The 25,428-nt window shown below is 38.2% G+C and overlaps 1 protein-coding gene across 3 annotated transcripts in view; it reads right to left on the bottom strand.

Annotated features, from left to right (window-relative positions):
* The window catches only part of NUP210 (nucleoporin 210), a 178,069-nt gene that overhangs the window by 29,146 nt on the left and 123,495 nt on the right, over positions 1-25,428 (bottom strand). For all 3 annotated transcript variants that reach the window (XM_074198373.1, XM_074198375.1, XM_074198374.1), the window contains 8 exons: positions 20,285-20,413; positions 13,878-14,005; positions 13,502-13,637; positions 9,334-9,396; positions 8,708-8,887; positions 6,869-6,949; positions 5,819-5,950; positions 4,887-5,045 (listed from right to left, as the gene is read on the bottom strand). In XM_074198373.1, the coding sequence (XP_074054474.1) occupies positions 4,887-5,045; positions 5,819-5,950; positions 6,869-6,949; positions 8,708-8,887; positions 9,334-9,396; positions 13,502-13,637; positions 13,878-14,005; positions 20,285-20,413 (1,008 nt within the window). The remainder of the gene's footprint in view (positions 1-4,886; positions 5,046-5,818; positions 5,951-6,868; positions 6,950-8,707; positions 8,888-9,333; positions 9,397-13,501; positions 13,638-13,877; positions 14,006-20,284; positions 20,414-25,428) is intronic.

Raw genomic sequence — 25,428 nt, 5'->3', positions numbered from 1 at the left:
CCAGTGATAAAGATAAGAAAGTGATAGAAAAACGTTAACAATACAGATTAAACCTAAGGATGGGTCATCTGAACTTTTTTTTCCCCTGAAGTGCAGAGTTGTTAAACATCTACCAACATGTCCCTGGATACAAATAAAGGAAGAGTTCTAGACCCAAAGCTAGGGAGAGTCTGGGTTCTAACCTCAGTTTAGAAACTTGCAACCTGTCTGGAAACAGGCATATTTCATGTCCTTTAGCTTTCTGTCTTTTAGAACAGTGTTGTCTAACTTCTCATAATCCCATTTGGGTTTTTCTTAGCAGAGATACTGGAGTTTGCCATTTCCTTCTCCAGTTCATCTCACAGTTGATGAAACTGTGGCAAATTTAGTTAAGTGAATTGCTAAGGGTCAAACAACTTGTAGATATTTGAGGTCAAATATGAATTCAGGTCCTCCTGACTTCAGACCTTGAACTCTAGCTACTATGCCTAGGCATACTAGGCATTTCTACTAACCTCATAATGTTATTTTGAAGAAAGCACTTTGAAAACTGTTAAGGTAATAAGCATGAATGGAATTTATAAACTGTAAAACTCAAATATAAACTATTTATTGTTGTTACTGTTATCATTCAAGCCCAAGCAACCTATATAGACCTATAAGCAAAGCACTCCAAGGGGGCGTGGAACATTGGAGGGAGTTTCTGACAGAAGTGACAGAATCCATTTTGAGATTTTTTTACCATTAAAGATTACAAATCAATTTCAACTGTAAATGGTTTTTATATATTGTTACATACAGTTGTTATTCTATAATATCTATGGATATATGTAAATAACCTCTTTTGAATTGCCTAATAACCCTGCAAATACTATGGTGTTTTGACATTGTTCTCATTTTATACATGAGGAGACCAAGGTCCAGAGAAGGTAAAATGCATTATCTAACCTCAAATAAACATCTAATAAAATGTAAGCTTTTTGAAGGGACAGACCATTTTATTTCTGTCTTTGTGTGTCTATGGCGAGGACCAGCAGACAGTAAGTACTTACGAAATGCCTGATCATTAAGTGGCAGAACCAGAACACAAATCTGGGATTTCAAACTTCAAAGTTCCACATTCTTCCCACTTCTCTGGATGAAGGGTATTTCATAAGCCATTGGACCCACTGTTGACTGACATTAGATGCAGCCAAACTTTTGTTAGGGCCTGAATGGTATGGTCCAAAGTGAGTCATTCAAACTCAATGAGTCTCTTCTTTTTACTGTTATTTACCTATCTATTTCAACAATATCTCTATTCCCAGGGAACAGAGGAACTGGTATCTATTTCTAGTAAAAATCAGTCTTAGGGAATGGGAGATCAAAATGAATCCTTCCCTAGAAATCTCCACTTGCAGCAGAAACCAATATCATTCCTCTTGAAGGGCCACTTCGGTTATGCTTTTTGAAACCTGCTTCTTTCCCTGCTTCAGTGAATATGTGATCTAAAGACCTCAAAATGAGCTGTTTCCATTTCTCTACTCCACTGACCCTGCATGCCAAGTGAAAGAGAGCCAGTTTATAGGAGCCCAAGCAGTGCTTGTTAATAGTCCTATGCCAGGAGATCTGGGCAAATGGCAGGGCTGAAAAGAACAGGGGCGAAGCTGCCCATTAGCCTCAGAAGTCTAGGTACTACAATCCCGAGTTGGCTGGCTGAGAGATACTACTTAGGAACAGTGTTTTTCCTTTTCCTGTTCATTGCTATCATACCCATCATTATCACCACCACTACCAACTTCAGGAACATCAGTGCTTCTTTGGGTATGGACACCCCAGAGAAGTTCTGAACACTCCCCCTGCTTTCTGGCCTGGCTCGGCTCAGTTAGGTGTACCTGCCTGCCTGGCAGGGGAGGTAGGGTGTGAGAATTCCCAAGCATGGTCTATTGTCTGAAGATTATTCCAAAATGACCAGGGAGGAGGACAGGCAAGAAGAACAAATGATGAAGCAAATTCTAGATGATATCTTTATTTGGGAAATCAGTATGTAATGGTGTAGGAGTGTTGAAGGATAAGGACCTATTGACATGCTTTCCAAGAAATACTGAAACCCAGCCAGGCTGCTTCAAACCCTGGCTCTGTTCCTTTGTACAGGGGGTCCTTCCTGCCTTGGTTTTCTCCAATGGCCAGTTCAGGTGCAACCTCCTACATAAGGCTTCTCCACCTCCCTCACTTATTAGCACTCTCACCCTCCTAAAATTACTCTTTATATAATCAATCAACAAGCACAAATTAAGAATCTGCTGGGTACTGATTTTTATTTATTATTCATTTACTCTTTTTTTTATTGAGCATTTTGTTAGGCAGTGGCTAAAGAAACCAAAGCAAAAATGTTGACTTTTTCTGTCCTCAACAGAGGAGTACACTTTTAACTAGATTCTGGGTATGCAGTAAGTACTAAATACATGCTTTTTCATTCATTTATCAAGGGAAACAACAAAAGACTATGTAAAACAACTATCTAGTTAAAGTGATATGCCACTCTCTATGGCTCCTGGTAGGGGGAGGTACTAACTACACTAGATGTGTGTGTGTGTGTGTGTGTGCGCGCGTGCACACGCAGAGGGAGGTGAGAGTGAGAGAAGCTTGGAAGGGATCTAAGGATACTAAGAGGCAGAGGGGAAATACGAATATATTATAATCACTTACGTGTGTGTGTGTGTGTGTGTGTGTGTGTGTGTGTGTGTGTGTGTATAGTATCCTCCCATGAAAGAGTAAAATTGAGGGCAGGACCTCTGGCTTTTGTCTTTGTTTCCCTAGCCTGGCACAGAGTACAGCTTTTAAGAAATATGAACTGAATCGGAAGAACAAGAAGCAGAGGGATAGATCCTTCTCTCTTCCTTCCATATGTCTTTCAACTTTTCAGGTTCCCTCTCCAGTGAAAGGTTAAGCTCTTTCAGGCTTAAAACCTATTTGTTAAACTGAACTGCTAACAAACGTCACCAGTTATTGAGAAGACTACTAAAGATTCCTTGAATAAAATTTACAGACTATTAAACCAGAGTCCAGAGATAAATTGACTTGGCCAAGTCTCAGCACTGGTTTCTCTTTCTAGGCTGACTACTCATTAGTCCCCACTCTCAAGCTCTACATTCTGACCCATGAGGCTTTCTCACTATTCTCCCTACCCAGTGCTGTGCCTGAAATGCTCTTCCTCTTCACTTCCCAATTTCCCATCAAGGGCTTCCTCCTTTACAATGCTTTGCTATTGTCCCTGAACTCTGTATGAATTATCTTTGAATTTGGTATACTCTCCAGTTGAGTAGAATGCAAGCTCAGTGAGGGCAGAGATGACTTCACTTATGTCTCTGTGTCCTCAGAAGCTGGTAATGTGTCTATTGAAGAGAATAGTGGTTTTTGACTGACTAGAGAGGAACTGAGTCCAGAGTCAGAGGCAACAGTATATAACAAAACGCCCTGCCTTCTGATCAGGTAGTCCAGATTCTAGGGTAGGATCTGATGATCCATAAGACCCAGCTTAAAATTTTGTGAGCCTAAGCTATCCTCTGTTGTTATTTTTTTCAGTTGCCTCTGACTCTATGACCTTTTTTAGGATTTTTCTGGGCAGATAGTGAAGAGCCAATTCCTTCTATAGCTCATTTTACAGATTAGGAAACTGAGGCATACAGGGTTAACTGATTTGTCCAGGGTCAAATTTGAACTTAGGTCTTCCTGACTCCAGAATAGTATTCTATCCACTGAGCCATCTAGCTGTCCTAAGCAATGCTCCATCTGAGGTGGCAGTCAAGAGGCAAACAGGTCAGTAAAGAACATCATACACTTGATTTCTATTTTCATTGCCCTTATTTCTACAACTTGTTCACTCTCTGTTGCCATAAGACAACTCTGAAACACAGCTCCTAGGAGCTTCGTCGAAAACTGCTGAGATCAGTCTTTCTGAGCCTCAGTTTTCTGAGCTGTAAAACTGGGATAATGATGCCTGTGGTTCCTGCTTCTGAGCATCGAAGGAGATCATATTTATAAACTTTTAAGCATTATATAAATATCAGCAATGATGATGATAATGTGTGCAGCAGTCAATAAGGCACTCTATAAGCCTAGAACTAAAATCTCACTGCTACTCAAAAAATACAAGTTATAGTGTTTGCTGAGAATATATTGGCTTCTATCCACCACCATGACTTATTCCTTTTAGACTGAGTGGGGGCACAAGCCAAGAAATGAACTGGTCTACAATGTCTAGATCTCTGTGGTTTCTCCTATGTTTCAGACAATCGGGGAAGAAAAAAACATAGACAAAGAAGGAAATGCCATTAGCCCCATCCTTCTTGTTAGTGGTTGGGTTACTGAAGGAATTAAACTAAAGAAGAGGGCAGCTAGGTGGCATAGTAGATAGAACACTAGCTTTGGAGTCAGGAGGATATGAGTTCAAATTCGGTCTCAGACACAATAATTACCTAGCTATGTGATCTTGGGAAAGACACTTAACCCAACAACAACAAAAAAAAACCCGAAAAATAAAAAGTGGAAAATGGAGTCAGCCATAATCTCATTACCAAAGTGGGAGGAGAGCTATGATTGCATCTAGTTCCAACCTGAGGCAGGAATCATCCAGCTGCTGCTTAAATCCCTTGTGAAGGGGGATTCACTGCCTTCTGAGACTGCACACTGTGTAACCGCCTGCCCTCACTGTTAAGCAGTTTTTCCTTATATTTACCTAACTTTCCTCTCTGGTCTTATTTGGATGTATGTTGTGATGCCCCTCTCCTCCTGCAGAACAAGTTTGCTCCCTCCCTCTTTCCCATTCTTGAAGTCAATGATCAGATTCCCTCTCCTCAGCTTCACAGACACCCCTAAATTGATTTCTTGTGCCTGATATTCCCCCCCTCACATGTCTTCATAGTCACCTGGATTTGGATTTCATCTGAAAGTTCCCTTGCCAAGCCATAGAGCTGTCCTGTTGAGGGATCGAGGGCTTTGACCACAACCTTCAAGCCAGTTCTCCCCTTCACTCGTCCATATACACTCATAGCGAAGTTATACTTGGATGGGAGCCGAAGAGAAGCCTGGAACATCAATATTCTTTCAAGTACAGCATCTTGTGGCTTCTGCCCGAAGAAGGGCAGTTCTAAACACTAACTTCAGACCCTTTCCAGGTGCAGCCCAGTTCCCAATGCCAAAGAGCTAGTCTGGTCTTTCCTTTCTGCCTCTCTTCTTTCTTTCTAGTTAAGATAGCTCAAAAAGTCATTAAGGAAAAAAAAAACACTCCAAAATAATGAGAAACAGTGGTCACAAATAGAACAAATATAAAAAAAGAAATCCATTCTATATTATAGGTTGTCTTTTATCTCAAGAGATACCACTAGACTAAGATAAGTGGGATCATGAGACCAGGGTACAAATCCTAACTCACTCTCCTTTATTAGGTGGTGTGACCAAGTCAGCTAACCTCTCTGAGACTTTTTTCCTCAGTAAGAAAATAGAGAATTATGTTTCTCCCAGCTACCTCATAGGCTTTCTGTGGGTAAAGGGCATTACAAATCTTAAAATAATTTTTTAAACTTAAATATTAATAGTAGCATTGTGGATTCAGTTTAAGAAACAAAGATTTTTTTTGCCCAAATATATCTAATAATCTTCTCTAAAAAAGAAAAAACACAGCTTTTGATTCATTTGTACAGGTTATTTCTCTTTTTCTCTGATTTATAGGCAGGATGCCTCTAATCTCTCTAATTTCTACTCCTATGCTGGGAATTCAGCCTAAAGCTGCAGGGGTTGAGGTCCTCTTATGGGTCATCTTCTTGTAATATAGAAACCCTAGTGAATCATAGAAAAATACCTCATTATGTCTTGCCCTGATGTCCAGGATGTCTCTCTTGGTAACAGACCAGTGAAAAGTTAGCCCTGGTATGGCATTTCCAAAAGAGAAAGGACTTTGGCTGTTGGTGATACCTGTGACATAAACCGGCATCTAAGAAGGGAGAGGACGAGAAATGAAATGGTATAATAGAAGAGAAAATGTGCTCACAGCATTCACATTTGAGTATAACACAAAGTCATGCTAAAGGAAAGGTATGATGATCCAAGTGGATAGAAAAGTGGCCTTGAAGCCTGGGTTGACTAGACAAAATTACTTAAAACTCACAAGGAGCTAAGCAATTCAATCAGACAGGTCTGTTGACCTGCATTGGGAGAGGGTATTTCCACATTCTATATGGTTTCCATGCTTTTCACTTTCTCCCACCTCCCTTTAACAGAGCCTTCCCCTCTGCACTACCCCCACCCCCTGCCCAATGAGTGAGGAAATGGTAGGTATTCAGTATCTATTGGCTGAATTGAACAAAGGGTTTTTATGGGGAGAAGGGAAGAGGGAGAGGAAAACTTCACATTGGACATTGTCCCCTACTAAAATGAGAATGTCCTAAAGGAAGTAATGAAAGACAAAATCTAACTCAGATTATTTCCTAATTATGTTTTCATTTATTTTTGCTCTTATCTTCAGTCTAAGATCTAAGGAAGGTAAAAAAGGGAAGCAGTTTGGTGTGTTTTTTTTCCTAAGCCTTACTCCAGAGAAATTAAACACAAAATCCAGCAAGGATAGAAAGAAATGTCAGTCTACCCTATCTGAGTCCAATATGCCCAAAAGAAAAAGGAGGGTTACTGAAACTGGAAAAAGAAGGTTATGAAGATTCTCCAGTCATCATCACTGCCCACAGCTCCATCCTTTAGGAAGGTGAAGGTGGAACTACATGATGTTTGAAGGAAGGTTACATTTCTAATGTTTTATGGTTTTGTGCCCCAAAATTAATAGCTTTATATACAGGTTAAGATAGTGACCTAAAATAATGAAGGAATGAAGAAAATCAGCACCTAAATCCCTTCATCTCACCTGGGTCCCTGTCTTCATTCTTGTGATTGGAGCTCGAATTCTCACAGCCTTGAGATAAACCACCTCCACATCAACTCGATCCTAAAAAAAATGGCTTAAAATATCAGAATAGAACATTGATCAAGAAAGCAAGTTTGAATTTTGCTCTTGGGACTGAAGAGTATAGACCTAACCATTCTAGGAAGCACTATGTAGATTCAGGAACCATGTGACATGGCAAAGTGGTGGCAGATTGGGGACAGTCCTCCATTATGTCATATTAACTGTCATTACTAATAGAAATACAAATGGGAAACAAGTTTAAGATTTCACTTCACCATCTGGCACACTGCCAAAGATGACAAGATAGAAAAAAATCAATTTTGGAGGGGGCTACAGAAAGTCCAGAATGCTGATCCCTGATAATAGAGATATGAATTTGTCCAATCACTTTGGAACATAATTTGTAATTATAAATATACATGTACAACCTATATAAAATTGCTTTCCATCTCTGGGAAGGTAGAGGGAAGGGAAAGAGGGAGAATTTGGAATTTAAAATAAAAAAATTGTTATAAGTTGTTTTTACATGCAATTAGGATAAATAAAATACTATTGAAAAAGTGACACATGCCTTTGGATCCAGAGATGATCCTGATGGGCAAGCACCCTTTAGAGATTAAAAAAAAAAGTTCCTCTATTATACTCAAAGCAGCATTTTCCTTGAGATAACAAAGAACTAGAAACAATTGCATAACTAGTGACTAGAGAATGTTTAAATAAATTGTGGTATATAAATGTAATGAAATATTATTGGTGGAATATTATTGTTAATCTTTCTTGGAATATGCACACTATGGAAGAGAGATGTTTCCATTGAGAATGCTTTCATTTGGCCTGAGGAAAATCAATAAACAGAAGGTAGAAATGCAGCAACCTGAAATTTTCCGCTCTGATGCCATGTTACTCTAGAGGTCAATCTCTATGTCCCTCCTTAGTGAAATTCTTTCCCCTGGTGGAAGGAGACAGTAAGCTCAAGAGCTTCATTTCTGTGGCCCTATTTCAACACTAAATACAAAAAAATTTCTACCTTTGACCAATTGAAAAACCCATTTGCTTGAGAAGGAAGAGAGTTCCTAAGAATCCATTCAAATTATCCAGCTTCACTCCCCATCCCCCAGCTTCTCTAGAAAGAAAACTGGGTTATGATTTGGGGCAATCAGATGTAGAAGAGAAAGAGGATTCCAATTCAAGCACACAGTGACAGGAAGAAATTTGAGGAAATTTCTCAATGGATATAAAATCTTAATTCTTCTAGTGGCAAAGAGTTATAGCCCAAGTTCTTCCTAAACAAAAGCAGGAGATCGTTATGGGATGTTTCAGCCTCTAAGTCCTGAACCTCTAATGAATGCTAAGGTTGAAGGCTCACTAACTCTTCATTTTAGCAGGTACATTAAAGTACAAAAGTAATTTGGAATCACTTGGCTATTCTGTTTTTAGCAAATGTCATGTGTCTTTTGACTGACTAAATATTTGTTCAGGAAATACATTTTTTCCCCACCAGTAGCATAAAACCAAGTATGAATTCTAGTTAATGCTCAATTACTCATGATAATAGTTGTCAAGTCGAGCCCTGATCAATGAAATTGTGTAGATAATCTATACAGCTTCCCATCAAAATTTTTCCTAAGACCATAAAAACCAAGCAAATCAGACAGCTGAATGTTGGCCTCTTTTTCCTTCCTCTGTCCAAGCTCATTGAAAGTGCCAATCACCCAAGGGTCAATTAAAGAAGAAGGGGGGAAAAGAACCAGAAATAGTAGTTACTAGATAAACAAAATTACGGAGGGGGTACATTACCTGAGACACTACGACAACTTTTCCAGTCTCTGCATCAACAGCTTGGACCAGCCCGGATACTGTCCCATTGCCCACAGTGAGGCCCCTGACCAAACCAGTGCTGTTCACTGAAGCAATTCTGTCATTGCTGATGGAGAAAATGATGTTGGATTGAGGTTGCGGACCTCCCTCTGAAGTGATCTGGAGTTGTGGAAAACAGTAGTGATAATTAGCAGCATGTCCTCAAGTCTTGCTCTGCTCTAGTTAATACTTGTATATATTTCCATTTTGTGGAATGACAGGTTTATTCTGGACAGCAACTCATCCTCACAGAGCTGACACTTATTTTACTGAAAAGTATATTGACTGCATCCAATTCAAGCCTCCACTCTGACAACATGTTATAACAGAAAGGTGGCCAAATGTGGACACGTCTGAGAGTTGGAGAATCTGTGGACAGGGAGAACAGGCTTCCACAGAGGGCCATGGACACAATTCAATCTATGGTCTTTAATAGAGTCCAGCACAGAGAGACGAGAGGCATGTGAAGTATCAGGGAGTGGTATTCACTGACCCCAATGTCACAAGAATACTGTAGTACTGCAGTAGGATCACTTTAGAGCAAACAAAACAAAACTGACACTTACCTGCATCATTGCACCAATGATCAAAGTCACTTTCCTTGGTATCAGTCTGAAGGGAGGAAAGACCTGACAATGAAGAAAAAAATGGAAGCTGGTGACCTTATATTTCATCTCAAACCATTTTAGCCAAAGCCATCAGTCTGCCATTGAAAGTCCTTCAAAACAAATTTACAGGCACCATTCTATTGACATTACAGAAGGAAAAAGTAATGAATTTGGAGCCTTGGTTCTGCCATTTCCCCATTTACTCTGTGAGTTTGGGTAAGTCACAAAGGCTGGTAAATGAATAATTTCATCTTTGTAGACCTTGGTTTCCTCTTCTGCAAAGAAGTGGGGGGTGATAGATCTGATGACTTCTAAGGTCCCTTCCAGCTCTAAATTTATGACCCTATTTATGACTTAATACATGTCACTCCCTTTCAAATAATCTGTTACAAAAACCAAAATGACCCACTCAGCCTCTGTGACTTTTTTACAGGATGTGATTTCTCTCCTTCCTCTCATCTACCCATTAGAAGGTTTGGCTTTCTTAAAAGGTACAACTCATACACTATCTCCTATAGAAAATCTTTCCTTTTGCCTCCAGCTATTAGTGCCCCCCCCCCCCCAATGCTACATCCATGCAGTAGAATGGAAGGTCCTTGAGGACAGGGACTGGATTTCATTTTGCTCAGGTATTTCAAATGTCTAGAGAAGCAATATGGGGTAGTGGATAGGAGACCTGGGTTCATGTCCTGCCTCATATACACTGGCTATATGAATCTGGAGAGCCTCTTTGGATGCCAAAGCTAATTGATAGAAATTATAGAAAGGATGCTGTCCTGCATTACAAAAAGAAGTTTTCTCACCTCGGAATCTTTTCCTCCTTACATACAGATGAAATCACAGATTTGGACCAAAATGAGAAACAAAAACACAAATGCTTAATGAAGTATCTTGTACATAACAGATACTCACTAAATGATGGCTGGATTGGAGGGATAATTAACAATTCCCTACACATACCCCCAAAGCAAAAGGAAGGTAATCTTTGCAAAATCACCCTGTCAGAACAGCTGCACGTTCCCAAATTACTTTCATGCTTCAAAAGAGAATAATAACAATCCTTCACATATACATAGTTGATAAATTACTTTGTATTACTTTTTTCTATAATTTGTATTTACTTCTTTGTAGACATGTATCACCTTAGGCAGGGATTGTTTTTCTTTTCACTTCTTTTTCCCCTTCTTTATTTCCCCTAGGTCTAGAGCACAGCGTTTGGCACACTGAAGGTCCTTAAAAACAGAAGCTGAATCGCTCTGAACTGATTCATGTCACATTCTTTTTGGTTCATTCCCTGGATCTTGTCAGGGACAACAAGCCAAGCCTCCCTAGGTTCTGGCAGGACTAGAACACTTGGGACAAGCAGAATGCCTATCACTGCACTATGCTCCATGATGACTTGGTCAGCAAAGTCTAGTCCTCTACCCCTACCTCCCACCCCCCAATGTCTGTTGTTCTCATTTCCATCTCCAGTGCCTTGGAATCCAGCTCCCCAAATCCTCTCCAATAAAAATCTGCTCTATTCTTTGGAACCCCAGAAGAAAAATCTTTCCAGGCTCACTCTAACCTGAATAGATTTTCTCTTTCCTCCAATTCTTCCAGATTTTTATATTGATAGACCAGTCTTAGAATTATTCTTTATCAAGCTCAGGAATGCAGGTTTTGTTTGCTTAACTCTGTGATCTAAGTTCTTTAGTAGCACTCTGGTTCTTATCTTTCTTTCTATTCAATCCAACAAGCATTTATAATGAGGAATCTACTAATGTGCAAAGGGGGCTCCAGATAAAAAGATAGAATTTTCAAAACCATCTCTTCCCTTAAGAAAATGGAATTCGACATGAGGAAATATGCCAAGCTTGTAAAGAGGTAAGCATAGATGTGAGTTTGAGTAGAGAAACAATGCTAAGGTTTTTCAGAAGGAGGTAGCATTGATGCTGAGGCAAGGAGAAAGCCAGGGATTTTAAAAGTCAGAGGCAAAGAACTACATTCCAGGGATAGTGTGCAAAAGCAGGCTGATTTCTGTAGCTAGGAAACAGGGAGGTCACTTTGGCTGAAACAGGGTCTGTAAAGGGGAGAAATAACCCTATAAAAGTGGGCTGCTGATGTGAGATAGTGAAAGACTTTAAGTGCCAAGCTATGGGACACTGACTAGGACCCATAATGTCACTGTAGAAGAAATGCTCAATTAAGGCAACTTATCCAAAAAAGGCCAGCACCATTCTGTAAACTCTAATCTGAGAGAGCATCAAAATGTTCAATGACTTTACCAGGGTCCCACTGTTAGTTCATGACAGAGAAAGGACTTGAATCCAGGTTTTCACAACTTCCAGGATGGCTCTCTATCCACTACACTATAATGACTCTTCCCAAGCTGAGGAGTTTCTAATTTAATCACAGAGGCAATAGAAAATCCTTAAAAATTCTTGGGCAGGGGAGTGATAAGTTAAGACAGAGGCATTGGTAGAAGCTTAATAAATGTGATTGTGAAAGAATGAATGAATGCTGCAGTATCTGAGGATTTACCCTCTAGGAGATCATCTCATCCCATCCATCCATCCATCCATCCATCCATCCATCCATCCATCCAAGCTCTTTTATGAAGGAAACTGAGACCCAGGAGAGAAAAGTAGCTAGTACCCAGGTCACACTACTGAGTAGCAGAGCTCAGAATTTGACTCCAAACTGATATCTCTTCCCACTGTATTCTGCCCCCCTCACAGAAGGCAGCTGCCTTGTGAAAGAACACAGTACTTTGTATGCATGGGTTATTTATCAGGAGAAATGCATTTCATTCCACTAGGAATGCTTTCATCTGGAGGAGCAAACCAAATCAAACTGCTCATCAGAAAAGTCCAACATACATTTTGCAAGCTAAGAGGGAGGGAGGGAGGGAGGGAGAGAGAGGGAGAGAGAGAGAGAGAGAGAGAGAGAGAGAGAGAGAGAGAGAGAGAGAGGAGAGAGAGAGAGAGGAGAGAGAGAGAGAGAGAGAGCGCTGATGCAGGGGAGCCAGGCAGGACATGATGGGTCCTAGTCCATTTCTGCCACTAACTCACAGGCTGACTTTGACTCAGAAGTGCCCCATCCTGGCGTCATGGTTTCTTCATGTTAAAAGGAGGGGGGGAGCTTTGGACTAGATTCTCTCCACTGGACCTTTGGGAGCTAAGATTTTATGAATATCTTATGGTCAGCTTCAGACACTGAGATCCCCAAAAGATGCTGTTTAACAGTCCTTCTAAAAGTATATACTTAGAGGTGATTTCTTGACTGGTATCACTATAGCATTCAAGTATCTCTGGGGTCTGGAGGACCTGGAGGAACAAATGAAACAAAGCCTTAAACCTGAGACATCCATGGGTAGGCATGATTGAGGTCGGGGAGCTCCTCTTGGGTGTGAGAAGCTGTACAAATGCTTCTCCATCTCAGGGCACTCAATGCTGATAGCCCTGAAGGGTTACAGACATTAGAAGGGGTAGTTCTGCTCTGCTGAGATCTCAAGAAAGTGGACAAAACCAGGTCCCTAAATCCCACACAGATCGCTTCAGCTCTGCCCTTTTCTATTTGGCAGACTCACAGAGCCTGCCAGTCAGAAAGTAGTATGTTTCTTAATCCTCTTGGGTCCAATCTGCCTGAACTGAAAAAATAACCTGCTAAATTTGCATACAAAGGGCCTTCTGCATTTGCTTATGCTGTGGGTTTTTTAAAAATCATTTATTAAGTGTCTGCATATTTGATATATGTGTCACACAGGCACATATGATAATATCCTTATCTTCACATACTCCTCCCTCTTTGGAGCTCACTGTCCTATGGAGACACACACTGAGAAGCAGAGCATCTCTCAAACCTAATGCTCCCTCAATTGAATTTCTTTCTCCTAAATCAGCCTTATTGCTTTCTGGCTCCAAATTCTTTTAGGGTCTATTAAAAGCCCACATTTTACAAAATGGACATTACCATGTACAGAGAACCATGCAAATGATGAATTGGAGATCATCTGTTCATGTCATTTTCTAAGTAGTTTCAATATTTTAAAAATAATAAAAACCTTATTCCAATTGACTTTTCTTTTCAGCCCATCCAAATAAGCCCTTGCTGAGGTGACAGCATGTCAAGTGCCACTCCTTACCTCAATTTGCTGTGGGGCAGAGTTGATTTTTTGCCCGACTTTATCAGTCACAGTTGCTGTCAGACTGGTTTGCCCAATGGCTGCCCCATGGACAAGAAATGTGGCAGTGTAGGCATCGAATGCTTCATCAAGGGCCCTGAAAAAGAGGAGATGGAGGAAGGAATAGGGATGGTTAAAACACTGGAATTCTCCTAGAGGATAGAGGGGTTGGCTGTGTCATCTATTCCAGGTGTCAGCTGGTATCCCTCCTCCCTAACTCAATCTTGCTGAATTTTCCCAGGTCCCACTCTCAGGAGCCAGTGCTAGGGATGATGCTTGGTGTCAGACAGTCAACAGGGTTCCAACTCTTCAGGTGCTTCCTTTGAGGAAAACTCACTCGAGCATAACAATCTGGGATGCTGCTCGGAGTTTCAAGTCCATGAAGGAGAAATACTTGGCCAGAAAAGGCTTCTTGGAGAAATCAAGCACTCGGACATAGGCCTTGACAGTCTTCCCAATCTCCACCTGAAATATTTAATAGCTAATTAATGATGCTTCCCACAGAAGAATTACAATTCACACAGTGAAGAAAATACATATCGTGAAAAAAACCAGATTTATCAAAGTAAACATGGAGTCATTTTTAATATAGATTTGCTCAAGACAGAGAAGTCACATGGCATGCATAGTGCACCCCAACCAACCCATGAAGCCCCAGCTTTATTCATATCCTTTCTCTGACACTTTGGTTTCTCATCCTGGACAAGTTACTTCACCTTTTGATTACCAAAATGATTCACACACTGGAAGAGAATTTCCTCACCTATACTTTCCTTTAAAAAAAACCCATAGGTCCAGAAGGTGAAAAAATAGGAAGATCATTGAATGAAAGTTTAGGCTGTATTACAGTAAAGGTTCACTAATTAAAAGATGACAATTTGAACAATTTCTATAGTAATTATAATTCTATAGTATTTTATAATGCATTATAAAAACTTTTTTGAAAAGAATTAGTCACTCTGACTAATGCAATGATCAGCCAAGACTTAAGAGGACTGGTGAAGAAGTGTACTCCAATCTCCAGAGAAATGAGAGACTCCAGATACAGAAGGAAAGATACATTTTTAGATATGGCCAATGCATAGATGTGCTTTTTTTTAAAGCTAAGCTTAACTGTTAAAAGGATATGTTTTCATTTTTTTAATTGGTGGGATCAGAATAAGGGAGTTAATAAAAATAGTGGCAAAAACAAAAAGAAGAAAGATAAGGTCAATGAGCATTTAAAGATTCATAAAAGAGAACAGAAGAAAATCCAGAAACAAAGGCAAGCAGGATAGCTTTGAAAGTGATATGTTCAAGATAGCATTTTTTAAAGATATATATATATATATATATATATATATATATATATATATATGCTCAAAATTTTATGTATGATTAATTTTTATTCTAGTTTGTTCATGGGGATATTCATTTTTTGAAGTATTTGCTAGGTTCAAAATTTTTTAAAATGAATTAACACAAAAGAATGTAGGAATTTGTTGGAATTTGTTGGAATTTGTAAGAATTCCTCCGAACTGTTCTGTGACCATTTAGTGGCCAGCAGGCTCACCAGGAGTCAAGAGGATGAGAGTCAGATTAAAAGCTAAGGTTGCATCACTAGGAACAGAGTGTTCAGAACCAGAAGGTATTCTGAAGAAAGCATTCAAGATGGTGCAGGAATTCAAAACCATATTATAGGAAGATGAATGGAAGGAACTGGAAATATTTAGATTGGGAAAGAGAAGACTTCCAAGTAGAGGGTGCAAGGATGGCTCACATTTAAAAAAAATGTGAAGGAAGAAAAGAGGAGGAGGAGGAGGAGCAGCAGCAGCAGCAGCAGCAGTAGCAGCCTGTAGACTCAGAGGAAAGAAGTTACAGGGAAGAAGAGAATGGCACAATATGAGGAAGAATTTTCTAGTATTAGATTTGCCCCAAATAGAATGTGCTGCCTCAGTAGGTAATGAGATCTTCCATCATTGGAGGTTTTTAAGAAGAGATTGGATGACTTCTTTTTTTTTTCCCCCTGCAAAGCAAAGAGGTTAAATAACTTGCCTAAGGTCATACAGTTAGGTAGTTATTAAGTTTCTGAGGCTGGATTTGAACTCAATTCCTCCTGATTCCAATGCTAGTGCTCTCTTCACTGTGCCACCTAGCTGCCCCTGAATGACTATAGAATAAATTATATGGAAAAAAAGAATAAATTACATAATAAATCATACAAAAACAACATACCAAGTGAGGATTTGCAGATGAAAACTCTTGAAAAAGTGCCCTTTGAGGATTTGAAATCGAGGAGAGGAATAATAGGTATAGTTCCAAGTATGTCTTAGAGTTCATGGGAATGTATTTTAAGAAAATTGCATACAGGATAAGTAAAATCCCATGACCTTAAAAGGGAAGAAGGCTCAAGAGAAACAGTCAGATTTTAGAATTTATCATTTGATAAGCACAAATGATTCTGCTGAACAAGAAAAATGAATGTCTAGAGAGTCCATTGCGACCAAATGATGTGCTCATTGACAAGCTCGGCTTTTCAAAGGACACGTTAAAATGATGGAAGCAAGGTCAGATAACTGAGGTCATATACCAAGAGTGGTACTTACATAGTCCTATAAAGACCAAATGGTTAAAGATCAGAATGAACTGACCTTATGATGAATGCTTAGCATGTTCAACAAAAGGGCTTTTTTAATCCATACTGGGTGAAAGAGGAAGAACAAAGGAGATCTAAGACTACCATTTGAGGTGGATAGTGGGATGATAATATAGATCATAGAATTCTGGATTCAGAAATCGAAGGAAAATCATTTCAAGAGTAATTGAGGTTCCAAAAGAGACTTCTCTAGAGTATGGTAAGTGTTTGAGGCAGGATTTGAACACTGGATATCCTATTAAGAAAGGATCATAAGATCACAAACTTAAGAGCTAGAAAGGATCTCAGGGCTTATCAAATCCAATATCTTCATTATACAGATAAGAAAACTAAGGTGTAGAAGGGTTAAATAATTTGCCCATAGTCAAACGATTAGAGTGTCAGAAGCAAGATTTGAACCCAGGCTATTCAGTGCCTTATCTACTACCATGCTACCTCCCAAGAAGGAATAATTAATCAAATATAATCTTATTTTTGTTTCAACCAATAAGAAGAATTTTCAGAAGGAGGGGGGGGAAAGAGCCAAAATGGCTGACAAGAGTCAAAATTTAAAATAAATGGAGAAGGAACAAGAGGAAATCATGGTAGGATTCTGTGATTCAATGATAGCATTATAGGAATTCAGAAGACTGAGAAAGACAAAACTTTTAGAACATATAGACAGAAAGTTTCATGGTGAAGCAGGAATTATAGTTTGAAAAGAAAATGTTTCAGCCTATGCAAGAGGACAAACTTTCTGAAAAACCTACAGTTCTTGAAAAGAGCAATAAACTGTTTTTCTATATTCATTAAAGCAATCATCCTAAATAATTCTACTGGGCAAATTCTTTGTTGGCCAAATTCCAGCAATTGTATGGATTTGCAAGGACAAAATTTCACTCCTCTAAAAATATTCCATGGTTCAAGGTTTGTACTAATTCAGTCCACATTATTATGGTTTATGCTATCACCATTAAAATTTCACTGAGAACCAACAATGCATCAGGCCCAGGGGAAAATAACCAGCCAAGTTCCCTGACCAGCTGGCTTACAATTTAAATAAGCTCCTGGACATAAATTCTCACTCAAGGCTAATAGGAGGGAGAACTGCAGAATTCACAGCAAAATTTAATGTCAACAGATATGAATAAATCTGATATAATACCATTTATTTGCATCAATCTAAAGGGTAAAACTAAAAAATAATGCCTGGATCCTAATGTCACTGCCAGGCAATTAAACAGTCTATCAAATAATTAACAGACATTTATTAAGTGCCTACTGTGTGCTCTGTGGTAGGTGTTGGGGATACAGAGACAAAACTCAAACAGTGCTTTCCCTCAAAGTGCCTCGTGTTCTACTGTGAAGGACAATATGTCACCATAAAAGATAAAAACAAAGTAAATACAAGGTAATTTAAAGGTAGAAGGCACTAGCACCTCTTTGGGGGTAGTGGATGAAGGAATGGTCTCATGGAGAAGGCAGCCCTTAAGTTGAGTGCCAAAAGACACTAGGTAGTCTAAGAAGTGGAAATGAGGACCGAGTGCATTTTAGGAATGAGAAACAGCTTGGGCAAAGATATGGAGACAGCAACAAGAAAGTTAGTTTGGTTGGATTGTAGACTGCACGAAGAGGAGTAAGGCATAATAATATTGGAAAAAATTAGCCAGGGCAAAAAGGACATTAAATAACCATCAAAGGAGTTTGTCTTTTATCCTAAAGATAAAAGCAACTGGAGAGCAACTGGACTTTATGGAATGGCAGGATCAGATAGGTACTTTTGGAAAAACTCTAGAGGAACATATGTGAAGGATGAATTAGAAAATGAAGAGCCTTGAGACAAGCAGACTAATCCAGGAGAGAGATGATAAGGGTGGTCATCATATGATTAGAGAGAAGGCAAAATAAAAGATCTGCCAAGTGAGTGGATCTACTGAGTCAAAGATGAAGTCATGGATTATTTCATCTTGAGAACTTTACTGGATAGAAGTATGTTGGGCAGAAATAGGGAAATCAGAAAAGGGAGTGTGTTTGGGGGAAGATCATGAATATAGCTTTTGAAATTTTGAGTTTGAGAAGATTACCAAGCATTCCATTTTAAATATCCAAAAGGCATTGGAGATACTCAACTATAGTTCGAAAGAGAGATGAAAACTGGTAAATAGATCTGGGATTCATCTCTACTGGGACATAATTAAACCCAGGGAAGCTGAAAAGGTTACTGAAATAAGAGTATAGAATTAATAGATAAAAAGAACCAGGACAAAGCCTTCAGTACAACCATCCTTAGCAAGTATGACATGGATGGTAATCTGGCAAAAACCATGAAGAATCAGTCAGAGAGATAAAGGGAAATTGAAAGGAACCTATGTCACAAAAATCAAAATAATAAGAGTATCCACAATGAGAGCACTATTCAATCAAAAACAAGTCAAATACTATAGAGAGATAAAGAAGGAAAAGAGCCAAGAAAACATGGATTTGGCAATTAAGAGATTCTTGGTAACTTTGGAGAATGTGGTTTTGTTGAGTGATGAGGTCAGTCATTGTGCCAATGGATAAGAAATGAGAAAACAAATGGAGGCAATGAGAGTGAACAGCATTTTCTAGGCACTTAACTATAAAAGAAAGGGAAATATGGAATAATGACTTGAGGGGCCAGTAGGGTCTAGTGAATTTTTTTTATTATTTTTTTTAAGGATGAGAGAGATGGGAAACAGGAAAATGAGTAAGACAGGGACTGCAGATTAAAGGGGGAGAGAGATGGGCAATTTGTTAAAGATTATGGGAGGGAATGTGACTAAAACAAAAGAAAGACTAGAGTGACATGTTATCAGGGACTGGCAGAAAGGAAGAGGGTCAGGATGATATGTGAAAGTTAAGGACTTAAGGAGTCTGTTTTTTATTTTATTTTCAATTATATGCAAAGGTAGTTTTCAACATACATCCATTTGCAAGTTTATGAGTTCCACATTTTTCTACCACCCTACCTTCTACCCCCTTCCCATGGTGTAAACAATCTGGCATGAGTTATACATGTACAATCTTGCTAACTATATTTCCATATTATGTTGTGAAAGAAGAATTAGAATTAAAGGAGGGGGAGTCATGATAAGGAGTCTATCTTGACCTTTGTAAGTATACACATATTCAGAGAGAGGGTGGTCTTGGTGAGAGGATGATATTTTCATAGAATAGATGGGTTTTGAAGACATAAAAATGAGAAGCTTTCCCAGCTACAAGGCTTATAATTTTCCCATTCAAATAGGAAAAATTCTTACAAAGTATCATGAAAATTCCTCTTCCAAATTGTAACAAAAGAAATTAATTAAATATTAATAAAATATTTGCTAAATTGAAACAAAAAAGCCATGGATTCAAATTTTTCAAGAGAAAATAAAATAAAATTAATTGCTGGCACAGTTATAGCAAAACAGGCATGGTACTATTATACTGCTCGTGGAGTTGTGAATTGGATTTACCATATGGAAATTTTATTCTTCCCAAATTACAAAACTATACAAAACCAAAGATCAATGGTTCCATTACTGGAACTTTAATCAAAGGAGCTTATTAGCATAAAAAAGGTCCATCAATTAAAAAATGTTTAGAAAGAGTAAAAAGCAAAAAACAAATCATGTATCCAATGACTGTGAATTAGTTGAAATTTTATCATACGCATATTATGGAATATCATTGTACAAAAGTCAGCAAAGAATATGATGATCAAAGAAATATGGAATCACTTGAATGCAATGACTAATAGGGAATATATCAGAACCAAAAACAATATACACACACTGCAACTATATAATTAAAGACAGTAACAAAAGTCATAAATCTGCATCAAATACCCAGAAAAAGAGGTCCAAAAAGATCATAAAAATAAATAGAATGATGCAATCCCTACAGCATTAAAGACAATGGCAATAGAAATATGTACAGTCACTACAATCACTCTCTATTCATTTGGTCTATTAATTTTTCTTACTTCCTTTCCTTATGTCTTTTTTATGTTCTGGAATGTTTGCATTTATCAAGCTGTTTAAATAAAAACTTTCTTTTTTAAAGAGTCTCCTTCCTAAAATCTCTGAAAGAGGGTACAATATTATAACCATAAAACCACTCACCTTATCAACCACTCGGACATACAATTCCTGAATATCTGATACATGGATGTCAGCCTTTGCTGGAGCTGGGAACGCCAAACACAAGTCATGAATCATGACTGTCAACATTCCTGGGAATAGTGGATATACCTGAAATGCCAGAAGAAATTTGACTTTATATTTTGCATGATTGCAAATATATAATCTATATGAGATTGCTTTCCATCTCAGGGAGGAGGGAGTTAAAAATTGAAGGGAAAAAAATCAGAACACAGAATTTCTAAAAGAAAATGTTAAAGCAATGTCTTGATATGTAATTAGGAAAAAATAAGATATTATTTGAAAAGAAAATCTTAATTTTAAAGTGCTGCAAAGCTTCTATCCTTTCCAAATAAATAATTTCTTTCTTCTATCATGGACAAGTAACAACTCACAGATCAGGGCTATCTCATCCAGCCCAGTTTACCCATCAACTTATGAAAGTTTAATCCAGATGTCACCCTACCTGCCATATTTCCTCAATTTACCATCACAAGAGACTCTAAACCTTATAAATTCCACATAAAAAAGAATACTTAGCAAGGTTAGCCCTGGACAGCATTATAATGACCATAGATTAATATCATAATTATAGCTTAAATTATTTAGAAGCTTGGTGGTACCACAATGCATTGAACACTAGAGTCAAAAAGACCTAAATTCAATCCAGTCTCATACAAGTTACTTAACCTTTGTTTGCCTCAGTTTCTTCAGTTATAAAATGGGGCTAATAACAGTACCAAGTTGCAGGGTTGTTGTAAAGATCAAGAGATAATATCTGTATGATGCTTATCATAAAGGTATACAAGAGACATTATTATATCATTATATTATATTATGTTATATCATTCTCTTCCTTTTCTTTTATGGATTACAAAGATTCTGTTTAACCATTTATAGTTTATAGCTATGTATGTGAATTTATATCTATATTCATCAATATAGACATACACGCATATTCACTTGATCTTCACTACAATGAAAAGTAGTTACTTTTTCCTTATTTTGTAGATGAAAATTGAGGCTAAGAAAAGTTAAGTGGCTTTCCCCATTGTCACATAAAGAGTAAATGTCTGAAGCTGCATTTGAATTCAGTTCTTCTTGACTCCAAATCTTGATATTTAAACACTATACCATCCAGCTACCTCATTAGCAGAAGTGGTGGAACTCATCCTAGAATGGCACTTTATATTTCATGAAATTAAATGTTTAGTACAGAACATGTCTTATTTCATCCTCATTACAAGTAGCATAAGTATTGTTGACCCCATTTTATAGATGAGGAAACCCAAGCTTAGAAAGAAAACAGGAATGGGATTCAGAAAAAGAATGGCAGTAGATTGTGATGGGAAAAGTAGGTATAGAGCTTCCAGAAAAGAAAGGTCATTATAAAGGACTGAGAGACACTAAGGGCATGGATTGGATTAGATTGGAAGAGATCATGTAAAAATAAGGATTAGGGGAGGCCATCCATGATAAACCCATACTACTTTGCCATTTTCTCATGGATCAGTTTTGGTACTTGGCACTCAGCAGAAGGCCAAGGGTCTCCAACTACACAAGGAAGCCTTTAGATGAGCTGACCAAGGTGAAAAATTTAAACCCCATTGAAGTCATTGCCTCTCTTCCCCCTGCTTAGTTCATTCTCTAGACATCTTTTAATGTTCTCTAATTAGAAGGAAGGACTCCAGTTTTCTTCTATTAGAATTACAACCCAAGAGGCCACAGCATTGTGGCTAATGCAACATTCCATAAACTCTTGTTTTTACCACCTATGTGATCAACCATCTAGCCATATGGTTGATTTCATGTAACTGACTACTATCTTTGAGAAAATAGATGCTATCTAATCCATAACCCTGATCACAGTGATCTGTTGTGCCAAACATATACCTTTCCTATAATAAAATAACATTGTCTAAAAATTACAATTATTTTAGAACTAGAAGAGACTTCAGCTATTATCTCAACCAACTCATTCAACCTTTTACTTGATTAAGAGCTTGTTTTTATATCACTTCTTTTTCTAATATGTCTCTCTCCCTATCCATGCTCAAAGAGGCATCACTTACAATAAAGAGCAAAATGAAGGGAAAAACTCACTTCAGCAATTAATCAATACATGAACTAAGTCTGATATCATATATACTGTTCTATACCCATACTCTGACAATAAAAGTGGGAAGAATAGTCGTATATCTCTTCTTTGAGACCAAACTTGATTATACTGGTCAACCAAACTTTAACGATATATAAACTAATGTGTCTTGTCCAAAGTTTAAGAATCTAAAGGTTAGAAGATTATCTAGTCCAACACCAATATAAAAGATAAATCTCTTCTATGGCATTTCCACAAAATAGTTATCTGGTCTCTAGTCAATTATTCCTAGTGTTGAGCAATCCTTTCCATTTTTAGACAGCTTTCATTATTGATAAAGTTTTTTGTTTGTTTTTGTTTTTTATAAAAAGTCAAAGTCTACTTTCTTATCAATTCCGGCTCTCCTCTCTGGGGTCAAGCTATCCTTCTTCAACATGAGAATTGCATAACTACTAAGTGGCCAAGCCAACAGTAAAATACAGGTCCTCTGATTCATAATCTACCTGCTTCTCACTTCCAAGTTTTCTCACTCAAATGGTTCCTTTGTCTTCAGAGTTTAGATGAAGTCTTTCCAGCTGACCTCTAGATCTGTGACTCTACAAGTTGAGATTTCTTGACAGGCAAATCCCAGGACTCTCAGGAATATGTTTGACTTCTTTTGAGGCAACTGTACATTGTGTGCTGAGGCCTTCATTTTCACCTTAAGGTCCTAACTTAAATAACTGTTCCCCGTAACCAGACAGCTCACTGTCATTTGGAAAAGAAATCCTTAATGGAAGGTCAGTAGGCTGAGGGAACAGTAGGAAGTGCTTTTTAAAAATGTGCCAATAATGGAAAGATCCAGTGTCAACAGTCAATCTAAGGTATTAGCAGGGACATCTGACAAGATGAAAGAAAGTACAAGTTGAGTCAATAATGCAGCCAGCAGATGATCCTAGAATCATTTCACATAATAGTTTAAAACATATGAGAAAAGGTCCCCTAGTGCATATCACAAGAAATAATAATGTGAGCCCTACCACAGCAACCCAATATTAAATATAAACTAAGAAGCCAGGCCCAAATATCATTAGGTTTCTGAATTATCCAAGGGAAATTCACCAGGGCCTATTACATTTCTGAAAGAAAATTTCTTTAAAAGAATTACCAAAAAACCCCGACCGAGTGCTTTCCCTGAAAATATAATTTGAAAACCCAATTCCTGAGACATTGCAAAAGCCGCCACATCACTAATTCAGTCAGATGCAGAGATGCTCATTGGAACATGTTGAAATTACACAAAATACACAAGTGAGTTAAAATGCTGACAGGCCCATGTGGGAGAAGTACTGGAGGTGTTCGTTTTCAGGGGAGCAGCTATGCAAACTTTAAATGTAGACACAAAATGAAAAACAAGGAACTGTTCTTTCTGGATAGGACAGTAATTCCTTTGCAAAGGGATTTCAAACCATCTTTCTGTAAGCAGTAGCAAGAAGATAGGTGCTTTATGCTCATTCATTTTTTTTTTTCTAATTTACAGAGGAATTTTAATCTGGGGGAAAAAGTCATCGTTCTGAATGCATTCTAATTTCTAAGTGTTGAAGGTGCCACCTGAGAATGTCTATGAAGACTAAGCCTGAGGGAAAATCCTGTCATCTCTTCATGGAAGATGCATGTATTATTACTGTTTAATAATGCTGCATCCAAAAGGCAAAATGAAGTGTAGAGTTGAGTAGTTCTGAGATGCTGATTAAAATGGAGATGGTGAGTCCGTCATTCCTGTTATGACCCCAACGCCTTTGCCCCACTATTAGGGTTCTACCCAAATTATCTCAGCTACCATTTCCCTGGCAGTGAGTAACACTTCCAACCTGCCCCCTTGCTATTCAGCCTTTGGAGACGAATTGTGAAGCTCCAATTTCTTCACCTATAAAAAATGTTAAATGTCATTGAAGCAATCAGCTTGCGTTTTCTGTATTATTGCTGAACTCCTTCGGTGTTCTCATAAATCTTGCATGATAGCACAAGAGCTTCAGTGCAGATAAAAGTCTGACTCTGACGTCACTACTTAGCAGTCTTCAGAAATCTGTAGGGGATAAGACCAGGCACAGCTTCTGCATTTTCTAGTCCGATGGGCAATCTACCGCCTGGAGCTCGTGTTGTGTTTATATGAAAATAACCCCGAGTCAGAAAGGTCTTGGCCTTGGCATGAACAATAGCTCATCCAGCACCCTTAGAATTGCTGAGAAGGTTTTCTCTGGGTGGAGACTAAGATTAAAGCTAAGTTATTATGCAAAATCACTCAATAATTACACAATTTTCAGCTTCTAAGGCTTTTTTTTTTTAAATTAGAAACAACGTCACTGGATAGAACTCCATTTTGGAAAGAAAATTTAGGCCTGAATCAGTTATAAATTTTCTTCAACAAACAATAGGGATAGGGACTGAGCGGTGATTTCATTAGTTTAGGGGACATTCAACCAAAGTTGTTTGGTACCTTTTCAGCAAAACAGATATTTTAAAAAGTTGTCTAGAAAAAAAAGTTGTCTAGAGTGCTGGTTGGTTAAATAATTTCCCAGTCATAGGGTCAAAATGGGTCAGAGACAGGTCTCACTGAATGTGAAGCCAGCTCTCTATCCACTATGCCATGCTGCCTCTGACAAAATAATAAGATATTAACAATGATCACTGATGACAAAGGAAGGTAATCCCAGAAGTCAAGCAAGCATGCCAAAGTGGGAAAAGCACTGGAATGAGAATCTGAAAATCTGTGTTCAAATTTCAGTTCCACCATCAATCATCTAGACCTTGTTTATGACCTTAAATTTTCCCTCTTGAATTTAATTTTTTGGTGTTTTCCCCTAGGTCCCCCTTCCAATTTAAACAATCTGTATTCTAAGATTCTTGCCTAGCCCTACCACTTCATCTTCTAAGGTTCTATATTCTAATCTAATTTTTTTTTAATTTAAGGCAATGAGGTTAAGTGACTTGCCCAAGGCCATACAACCAGGTGATTGTTAAATGTCTAAGGCTGAATTTGAACTCAGGT

Source organism: Macrotis lagotis, chromosome 8, assembly GCF_037893015.1.
Source record: "Macrotis lagotis isolate mMagLag1 chromosome 8, bilby.v1.9.chrom.fasta, whole genome shotgun sequence".
NCBI lineage: Eukaryota > Metazoa > Chordata > Mammalia > Peramelemorphia > Peramelidae > Macrotis > Macrotis lagotis.
Note: the sequence above shows the minus strand (reverse complement) of the source record. Positions and strands in the feature narration are given on the sequence as shown.